Source organism: Clinocottus analis, unplaced genomic scaffold, assembly GCF_023055335.1.
Source record: "Clinocottus analis isolate CAN_PGR_092001 unplaced genomic scaffold, fCliAna1.0.p SCAF_6, whole genome shotgun sequence".
NCBI classification, from domain to species: Eukaryota; Metazoa; Chordata; class Actinopteri; order Perciformes; family Cottidae; genus Clinocottus; species Clinocottus analis.
In genome coordinates this window covers 5334154-5343869 of record NW_027176218.1, presented here as the reverse complement: position 1 = coordinate 5343869, position 9716 = coordinate 5334154, and the positions used below count along the sequence as shown (strand labels likewise).

General features: G+C 42.3%; 3 protein-coding genes across 3 annotated transcripts; 1 reads left to right on the top strand and 2 right to left on the bottom strand.

Annotated features, from left to right (window-relative positions):
- Window positions 1–274: 274 nt before the first annotated feature.
- On the top strand, window positions 275–4262 carry dbx2 (developing brain homeobox 2). The gene is made up of 4 exons (XM_068603963.1): window positions 275–545; window positions 1523–1606; window positions 3477–3661; window positions 3783–4262. The coding sequence occupies exons 1-4, from the start codon at window positions 275–277 to the stop codon at window positions 3972–3974; spliced, it is 732 nt and encodes a 243-aa protein (XP_068460064.1). The 3' UTR covers window positions 3975–4262.
- A 502-nt stretch (window positions 4263–4764) lies between these two features.
- Window positions 4765–5960, bottom strand: LOC137803713 (prolactin-like). Its single transcript, XM_068602424.1, has 5 exons — window positions 5951–5960; window positions 5684–5862; window positions 5424–5525; window positions 5132–5317; window positions 4765–4999 (listed from the first exon to the last, which is right to left on the bottom strand). The coding sequence occupies exons 1-5, from the start codon at window positions 5958–5960 to the stop codon at window positions 4796–4798; spliced, it is 681 nt and encodes a 226-aa protein (XP_068458525.1). The 3' UTR covers window positions 4765–4795.
- A 1341-nt stretch (window positions 5961–7301) lies between these two features.
- On the bottom strand, window positions 7302–8606 carry szl (sizzled). Its single transcript, XM_068603705.1, has 4 exons — window positions 8326–8606; window positions 8039–8205; window positions 7786–7878; window positions 7302–7653 (listed from the first exon to the last, which is right to left on the bottom strand). Exons 1-4 carry the CDS (start codon window positions 8604–8606, stop codon window positions 7343–7345), a joined length of 852 nt encoding a protein of 283 aa, XP_068459806.1. The 3' UTR covers window positions 7302–7342.
- Window positions 8607–9716: the final 1110 nt, after the last annotated feature.

The window sequence follows — 9716 nt, the reverse complement described above, 5'->3', positions numbered from 1 at the left end:
GACATAATGAATGAGCCAGACCCACCTTCTGCCACTCCAGAAAGGCCCCAGCCTTATCTGAATTGAGAAGAACATTAGAGCCTCTCGGCCAATCACGACACAGCCCTGTAGCAAAGTGCAGGCCCGAAAGAGGAAGAGCAGAGAACTTTTGTTTTCCTCAGAGTTTAATGAAGTTGGCCTGGTCACTCAAGAAGGGATTAAAGGAGAATTTAGTGTCACTGAGCTGTGACTGCTGAAGAGGGAACTCAAGTGTTCGGGTCACGGTGTGAACAGGATGGTCTCAGTTCAGAGCTGCACCAGGAGGAATATGGCTGCCTCTCCTCCTGCTTTACCCGGCTTCGGGAACTCTGGAAAGAGTTTTCTAATTGACAATCTGCTGCAGTCACAGACACCTTCAGTCAGTCCGGAAGGGCCGGCAGGTGGACACCTGAGACGGGCGCCGTGTGAACGTCCGAGGAGAACCTGGGGCTGCGAGCATGGAGCCTATCAAAGCCAGGCCCACAGTCAGGGGAAAGAGTTAGTCGGACCGCTTCTGGCACACTCAGGTAAAGTGATTTTGAATGAAAGCAGAATTTAAAAAAAGAAAATCTACGATTATATTGTCATGGAATTTAAATGTTACAGTGTGACGTAAAGCAAGCAATTTTATTTCTTCTTCATGACCTGTTATATTTATGTAAAGGATACATATTGTTACTTTTTTTTCATAAATATCGTTTTATAAATTTTGAATTTTTAGCCTTGAAATTGTTCCTTGGTTTGACGTTGATTGTATGTTACTTTGGAAGAGATACTGACATTTTTTAAAGTTGAATTTGTAGATTGTCTGTTACTTTGTAAGTCATGTCACTGACACACTTGTATAAAATAATTAAATCAAGAAAAACTATTTCCCGGCTTCGACTTTGCAAATGTTGACGTGTACTGCCAAACTTTTATTAATTAAACTATATTTTCAAATGTTAACGTATGTCAGTGTAAGTAATTTATATGCTTGATGGGGAAGTCTCACTCACTAACGAAATATAACTTTTGAATTGGTTACTTAAAAATTCCACAATTGATATTATCATTGCATATCAACAAAATACAAAAAATGAGAGAAAAATAACATTTAAAAAGTCATTCAAAAAATATATAAATATGACTGCAAAGATTAAGTACATCAAAAATCTACATAAAAGTGAAATCACTATAAACCTGTGCAAACTTTACATTTATATGCAATTTATAATTATGGCATGTTAATTAATAGAGCCCAATTATGTTTTAGGCAAACTATTCCTTTGGTTTTCAAATAAAACATATCTGTTAAAGCATCTAAATACATTTTTTTTAAACGTTGAATCTGGATGCGTCACCAAAATCTTAGCCCAGCAGTAAAAATATAGATCACAGACATTTGACAAAGTAGGACTCCTCCAGTAGACGACGGTGATCCACGTATTGTCCCTTGTTTATTGTACCTGTCTCACCTGCTTAACACATGACCATATCTGACTGTTCCTGTCTCTCTTTGCAGGTGTACTGAGCAGTGTTTTCCTGCGGAGCCCTCAGTATCTGCTGGCATGCTGCGGTGGGTCCAGCCCCCCTCCTGTCTTCTCCAGTGAGTGTTTTATGCCTCATCAGCAATGCCTCAGCTACTCTCAAAAGCATTAGCAGCAGGGTCTCCCGTGCTTTCCACAGCTAATTACTGATGCAATGCCAAAGAGCTAATTCTCCGTTCAACTCTGCACGGCTCTATTCATAAACATTCACGGCAGTTTAGGATGGGAAAGAGGGGTGGGTTGCGAGGCTTTTCAGAAACCCCGGGGCCCCCTATTTTGTACTTGCGAAAAACACACTTTTACTCGCGCAAACGTGCAGAGCAAATAAACATCTTGTCTTCTGTCATATGAGGATTATAATTACCAGGTGTACATTCATACTGCTGAATAAGGCCGATTTTTTTTCTTCTCAATCAGCATTAATATTTGGTTTGGTTGTGAATCCCGATAACTTTAAGTTACATTTTCAGGCCGCAAGAAATTTTAAGACATTCAGGAAACCTGGAATTGCACATTAAAAATGTTTTCCTTCGAACTGTTTCAGTTCATATAACTTGAGTACTATTGTTGTATCACACGCAAATTAATTAAGATTCACAGCTGTCTTACTTTGGTACTATTCCACAGCAATTGGAAGTTATTAGTTTCCTCAGTCTATGATGCTCGTCAAATGTGGAAAAATAGCACAAATCAGAAAACATATCAACCCCTCATCCCACAGGTCCCCGGAGTCCTCTTAGTAGGTTGACACTTTCCCACAGTGCCCAGCAACGCAACAATGCCAAGTCTGGCCGTGACCAATTGGCACTTTCACTCCACCATCCACACGCGACCTCACTGCAATTTTTCACTGCAGCAATGAACTCCGCTAAGCACAAAAAACTCGCCCATTTCTCTACAGAAGAGGGCTGGTCCAGGAACATCCCCCGGCCATTGTGTGGCTAAAGAGCTTGGTCCTCAAACCCCCCTCTTTTCTCCTGTCCTTCAACTCTCATTCCTACCCATTGGAGACTCCTTGACTAGGACATAAAGCATTCAATGAAAGTGACTTTTATAGACTTTTTCGAGCTCATCTTCTCATACAAACTGGCTTCATACCTGCAAGTGAAAAGATTTAGTGTTGGGCCACTGAGCCATCGAGTAATGGCATTTCCATTGAACGGCTCTATTGTTGGTGTCCCGCAGGGCTCTATGGTTGGCCCACTAGGGTAGACACACACGTTGGCCAGGAATGACCTGGTAATCAGCTATTTAAGTGAAAGCCATTGAGTCCCAATAGAGAAGTGAGAAGCATGTCCAAACCTGTTATGTGCTCCCTAGAGGTGGTCTGTGTGCAGATTTGTCGTACAGATTAAAAAGGCAACATTGAATAGATCGGATCAATTGTTCCACTTGACTTTTGTTGTGCCTGCACCTGTGAGTGAAGTACCGTGGGATTGCTCCTCACAGTTCACTAAATCCCCTATTTCTCAGTTGAAGTGGCTTTCTATTCTCCTTAGTCACCCCCAGTTTGTTAAATTGGACAAATAGAAAAAGAGGAATCAAAAGTGAGTGATAAAGCAAGAGTGACAAAGAGAGGCATGATCCAGAGTTGAAAAGGTAGGAAATGCAGGATGGTTGGTAAAGTGTGCATATTGATTGTGGACGGAATTGGATTTTGTGCCTTTTAAATCAAGATTGTCTCCATCTTGCAACATTTGGGAAAATGATCCACAGCGAGGTGAGCCAATAATGGTCTGCTTCATCTCAAATTCAGTTCTCTGTATTCCCCTGGCCAATGCGTGTACCCTCATTTCAATGAATATACGCTTTATTCCCCCCAGTCCACCAATGATAGCTACTCATCAATGACCCATACCTCAATGATGTTGATATATAGCTGCTGGGGTCAACACACTGACATTAATATGTGTTTTTTTTATGTTTCAGAGGGAGCAAATATTCGAATGTGGTCTGCTGATATAAGTCCTAAGTCACGCAGAGGGATCCTGAGGAGGGCTGTGTTCTCTGAAGAACAACGGAAAGAGCTGGAGAGAACTTTTCGGAGACAAAAATACATCAGCAAGACAGACCGGAACAAGCTGGCAGCTGATCTCAGTCTCAAGGAGTCTCAGGTAATACAACTTCTTTTTGCTTGATTAACCTCTAACACCTAAATGACTGTAAACCGGTAAAAACATTGGTGTACATCTTTAGCCATCTTAATAACCATTTACCAACCTCCTGGCATTTTAGGTAAAGATCTGGTTCCAGAACCGCCGAATGAAGTGGAGGAACTGTAAGGAAAAGGAAGTTCATAACACTCGCTCCCCAATGGATGAGCTCATGGCCCAAGGTCTTGCTCAGGAGGAGGAAGAAGCATCGCAGAAACACTCTGACTCAAAGAATGAGAGATCACCACCACAGGACAGCGCATGGGACACATGAGAGATAGTAATGAGTGGAAAGTAAACCGATGACTCTCAAATCTACAAAAACCTGTCAAAAAAAAGGCTACTGGGAGGGCATCACAATTACGTGGATGGAAAACACGGTCTGTGAAGACTAACACTGATAACATTATTTTTTTTAATGAATGTAACTGTCTTGCCCCATCATAAGTATTATAAGGTTTAACTGGTGTGTCAATCATCTTATTCTGTTTCACCGGCTTCAGGAAGCAATTGATTGGTTATTACACCCAAAAAGTCTTTCCAGGAAAAATGTCCACTGTAATTGTAATCAGTTAAATGCACATGAGTCACTTCCTTTCATGCATTTACATACCAGACTTTTTTTTTTATTTTGGTCAGCTTTATAGTAATGCTCTGCTCATAATCCAAAAGTGAAGTCAAATCATTTGGTATATTTTGTAAATATGTTTTTTCTTTTTTTTTTTCATGATCATGAACACAAAGATCAACTGTAAATAAAGTGTTTTAGTGAATCCTGATTCCCACTTTGATTATTCCTACTGTTTTGGGCTCTCGGAAATATAACTATAACTATATATATAGCTTGTGTCCCCTTTTAACAAAATAATTACCAGAAACTATGGAGGTGTACTTAATTTATTTATTTCTATTTCTATTTAATGGTTAATGCTCAAAGCGCGAATGTTTCTCACAATAATACAGCAAGTGTCATGCACAATCCTCGACAGTAAAAGCACACATTACATCTAAGTAACAATATGTGTAGTTGAAAGCAAACAATAAACAGACATTTCTATTCAGACCAATTTGCACTGGAACACTTCCCTATCACTATCAACAGTCCAGTCCAGGAAGGGTGGTGCATTTCAGAATACGGAGATAATGTTTTACTTTGTTGGAGTCTCTGCGGAAGCAGTAGAGTAGGTCATGATGATCCATTGAATTGAGTTCTCCTTGTTTGTGGAAGGCAGAAGAAGGGACTAGACTCCCAGGAGACACATAACCAACAGTGTTACCAAGCACTCCCAACCGCTTCATCTGGGGTAGACGGAGGAAACATTGAGGTTAAAAAATGTAATATTTCATTATGTGACAGATAGAAACCAAGACTTAACTTACAATCAATACAATCATCGTTAGATATGACCACACAACAAAGTGGATTGTTACCTTTCCAGCTATTATTGCGACTCCCTCCTTCAGATCGTGCACCATGTCGCTGATCACCAGAGCCTTGTTGGAGCTGTAGTGGTTGAAGCCTTGATTCTGATCCTGAGACATGCTCCGGTGGAGTTGAGACAGGGGGTCACCCCAAGCCCCGAGCAGCCTCAGGATCACCTCAGTCAGTTGTTCTCTCTGCACATGAAAGAGTCGCTTCAATAACGAGGTGGGAACATACAACTTCATATCATCTCTGACAAGGCGCCGTGACATTGCTAATATTAGTAACATGAACGCTCACCCCTAGCCTTTGTGCGTTCTCCTTATCGTCTGGTGTTGGGATGCCATATGTGTGGCACCTCCGTTTTCCTATGAGGTTCTTCATGGGAAAGAAAAATTGCTCCTGCAATAAGGACACACACATATCACACATAATGTGATATGAAGGCTTTGAAAAATAGCCGACACAAACCACGGTGATTGATGGTGGATGAATGGCAGTCCAAAGGTTGATGGATGGTGATGGATGATCGATGTCAGAGTTGAAATAAAAGAACTCACAAATTCAGAGTGCAGATCAGTGGAGATGTAATGCATTCTTGCCGACTGTTGTATGACCCTGTCGAAGAGATCAACCAGGGAAGGAGCACGGCATCCAGTCTGCCCATAGGCACACATCGGGGCAGCGACAACCCTTGTAGAAAGCTCCAGGTACACCAGTGTAAGAACAGCAAACAAAGCTGAGGGGGCAAAAAAAAAAGGTGTAGCCACTACAAATCATAGAATGTCATTTAAATAAAAGCTCATTAATCCATCGTGTCAGCTTACCCAGTTTCATGGTTCTTTCCCTGCAGTGGAGGACCAGATGATGAGTAGAGCTCTTTTCCCACCAGAGCTACAACTGCGGAAGCTAACTTGCACTGCGATGACGTTACTGATTAAACAAATTCGTGGTTAACAATGTGATTCTTCTCTTTCCACGTCACATGCTTCGCTTCAGTAACCACTCAGTGGAGAACAGACAAAGCGAACCCAGGCGGAAAAGGCACCTACAAACTATAAATTGGCTTAATTCATTCGTTTAATTTGTGTAACATTTGTGAATGGTGTACAAGATTTAAAAAAACCTTGTTTTTACAAATAAGCTTTTCTTCAGTGCAATAAGAGAAAAAATTAAGAAATTTACAAAAAAAAACAAAAACAGATGCAGGATGCCCCATGCTGCCCACACTCAACTAAAGGATGATATAACTGGTCCATATAATAAAAAGTATATAATATTCAAATCTTTTAAGGCGTCCAGCACTTTTGTATGTATTATAAACTACAAGACATAATCTGTCAGGAGCACTATACATAAAGATGAATAGTATCATAAAAGTATAGAATTGGCCCACTGTTCAACGACCCGAGCTAGAACGGTTCAGCCCGGTGGTGAAAACAAGGCTATTGTGATGTAAAGTGAGTGATTTGTCTTCTCATTAGCGCTACATCGTACGCTAGAGACCACAGGTCATCTACAGAGAATTAATCATTCTACAGTTGTCTTCTACAGAGCCATTTTCCATATCAAGCAAGGACTACTATATATAATATACATGCATACAATGCACTATATTATAACGTTAAGTTTTCAAGCAAAAAAAAGGGCCAAATCTTTAAATGAATGCATGCATGTATTATTTTTATATTGCGTTTGCACATCATCTCTGAGCCATTTTTATATAATTGCAATGAAAAGTGGGGCTTGGCACTTTAATAGAGAACCAGTGCTCTGCTTCTCTATTAGTGTGCCACCTTGTGGAGGAATGAGTAATCAGTAAAGAGGGCCACATATTTAGAGGACCCTCTCTCTCATGACTCTTTCCCTTTACGGTATAAAGAACCCCATTGTTGCCACGGGACGATAAAGGGCTAAGCAGTATGGTAAACACAATTGTCACTGTTAAAACATCCCACATACAACAGTATAGTTTTGTAACATTTTATTGTCACTTTTTACCACAGACACATAAAAAGGATTTAATAAATACAGCAATATCCTTAAAGAAAATAGAATCTACAATCGATTTACATTAATTAATACTATGTACAGGTTTTAGTGCGTTCTATTACTGTGTGCTGTCAGAGCAGGGGTGAGATAGTGAGCTGCAGAGGGAGGCAAAGGGCGTTGATGTCCCGATTCAGAGCTTCAGTTTTCACATGCCGGCGTCAATCCATTCAACACCTGTGGTGCTTCCACTTGCGAGTGGCCACTGCGATGTTTGTGTCTTTTTTGTGCCAAGGGAAGAGGCGGGTGAGAGCGAGGGTACCGTCGGGCTGAACAGAACCGGTCAACACGTAGAGCTGTGAGCGTCCGAGGCGCACGAGTACATTGGCGCAGCGAAGGTTGATGAGCAGCCACTGCTGGAGGAGGTGCTGCGTGTCGTAAGGCAGGAGAGGTCCCTGGCGGATGAACTCAACTCGGCCCTCAATGTTGTACTCTGGCTCACCCACGGGTAGGCGACGGCGATGAAGCTTGGCCGTCACAGCTGAGGAGAAGAGAAAAATAAAGAGTTATCATCTGGTTTGGAAAATTACACACTATTATAATACACAAAAACATGCTCATACAGCATGCACGTCAGCAAACCACAGTGTAGTGAAAGAATTCAGAAACTTACCAAAGTCATGCTGGCAAAAACTATCCAGGACTGTTTTCATTGCAGGAGCCTCTTCCACAGACGGACAGTTTTGGCAAGCAGGTTTGGGTAAGTCTGCGATAACAAATGAAACATAATTCAACCAAACTGCAAGGCAAACGGTAATTATAGGAAATCTAAAAGAGCGAGCACTCGGTAGGTCAGTCTGCCAATGGAATGAAGAGGCAGTAAAGTGAAACAGAGTTCGAATAATGAGTCTGTGGTCCATGCATACCTTTGGTGAAGTGGTTGAACTTTGTGTGGTGAGAAAGGCACATGTCTTCCCCAGTGGGAAAGCGGTCACAATCAAGTGCCTCGGGCCATTGCTGACCCTGGCAGGCGAGCACCGGGGCACAGCTGTCCCTCACTGCCACACACAGACTACGGCATGGTTGAATAAATCTGGAGGAGAGAAGACAAAATAAATGTTGCACAATGAATGAATTACTGCAATCATGATGCAAATGAAGAGTATTTCACCGGAAATAAACAAAGGCGGCAAAAAGAACAAGATCTCCTTACGTGTCGAGGCAAACGGGGGCTATGATGGAGCAGAGGAAGGCCTGGGCTTGAGGGTGGCAGCCTGTCTCCAACAGAGGCCTCCAGTCCTCTGAACGTGGCACCACCTCACTTTCCAGGTCGCTGTGACCCAAGAAGTTGGGCAGCCGCATCTCAGAGTATCCGACATCTTTGCAGACTTTCATCTGGTCGGGGATGGCGACGCAGCGAGTGGACTGGCCCATGTCGAACGCCATTGAAGGACACGCCATGGTCAGGAGAGCCGCGGTGAAGAACAGAGCCATGCCGAAGAGGTTTGCAAAATCCAGAGAGTCCACGAGACAGATGGAGGAGCTTTTACTGAGGTTGCTGGTTGTCTGAAGTCTCTTCTGTCCTTGAATGGCTTTGTAGTAGCTGCGGCTTGCTTTATATAGGGCAAGGTCAGCCAGCCCCATCTGTCTGTAAGTCTGTTATCAACTACCTATCAAAGACGTAGAGACGATGTGTTTGGAGACAACGGTTTGTTTTGTGATGACTGCAGACGGGGGGTATTAAGCAGTTGGAGGGTGTGTGTGTGTGTGTGTGTGTGTGTGTGTGTGTGTGTGAGGGGGAGTAAGGAGGGGTCACAATGAGCAATCACGGCCCAGCTTTCACTGACTGAAGCTCTGTCACAGAATCTGCTTCATTTGCTTTTATATGTTTAAGAGGTAGAAAACCAGCATGAACACCTCATGGAAAATAAGTTTAAAAACGCTAAGTCTTCAAAGTCCAATATGCTGCTACTTGGCGGACAATCTTTGCAGTGTTTGCAATAGGGAATCAGCTACCCTAAAAGTAAATGCTATTTTGACCACTCCCAATAATATATTTGCTTTGAGCACAGTAAGGGGAATAGAAAATGATATCACTATTTTTTTTTGTTGCTTTGGCTGATATATAAAAACCACCAAATCCCATAAAGAGGCTTTGCAAAAATCCCTCTCTGAAAGTTCCTTTAGAAATAAATCTGAGGTTTCTGGAGACAGACAGACAGTCTCCTTCATACTGCCAGGCTCTTTCATGTGTCCCCGCTTTCTAATTGGAGGGTTTCATCGGCAGAGCCTCCCGTTCTCATTAGCAAAGTAGAGTCTGTTTTGGCTCACCTGGCTTTGATCTCCCAATAACACAAACTCACAGCCACATGCAAAATACTATTAGCCTCCCTCCTTGGCTTATCGGTTGCATGCATCATTAACAAAGAAATCCCGGCATCAGCGGCCGCAGTACATGGCACTCCACACACAGGGGCACAGACATACGTGCTAATTTGTCCCGTTCCCTCTGTCTTGTGTACTCAAGCCTCTTAATGTAACAATAGGATTATATAACAGCAGCAACAGATTTGTTTAGATGTCGTCTGTCTCCAGATTTAGATT

Coding starts and splice junctions, on each gene's coding strand:
- dbx2 (XM_068603963.1), top strand. CDS start 275: ATGGTCTCAGTTCAGAGCTGCACCAGGAGGAATATGGCTGCCTCTCCT. Junction 1,607..3,476: donor CCCCCCTCCTGTCTTCTCCA/GTGAGTGTTTTA, acceptor TTTATGTTTCAG/AGGGAGCAAATATTCGAATG. Junction 3,662..3,782: donor TCAGTCTCAAGGAGTCTCAG/GTAATACAACTT, acceptor CTGGCATTTTAG/GTAAAGATCTGGTTCCAGAA.
- LOC137803713 (XM_068602424.1), bottom strand. Junction 5,526..5,683: donor CTGATCTGCACTCTGAATTT/GTGAGTTCTTTT, acceptor TCCTTATTGCAG/GAGCAATTTTTCTTTCCCAT. Junction 5,318..5,423: donor AGAACGCACAAAGGCTAGGG/GTGAGCGTTCAT, acceptor TTTCATGTGCAG/AGAGAACAACTGACTGAGGT.
- szl (XM_068603705.1), bottom strand. CDS start 8,606: ATGGCTCTGTTCTTCACCGCGGCTCTCCTGACCATGGCGTGTCCTTCA. Junction 7,879..8,038: donor GTTCAACCACTTCACCAAAG/GTATGCATGGAC, acceptor TTGTTATCGCAG/ACTTACCCAAACCTGCTTGC. Junction 7,654..7,785: donor TTTTTGCCAGCATGACTTTG/GTAAGTTTCTGA, acceptor TCTTCTCCTCAG/CTGTGACGGCCAAGCTTCAT.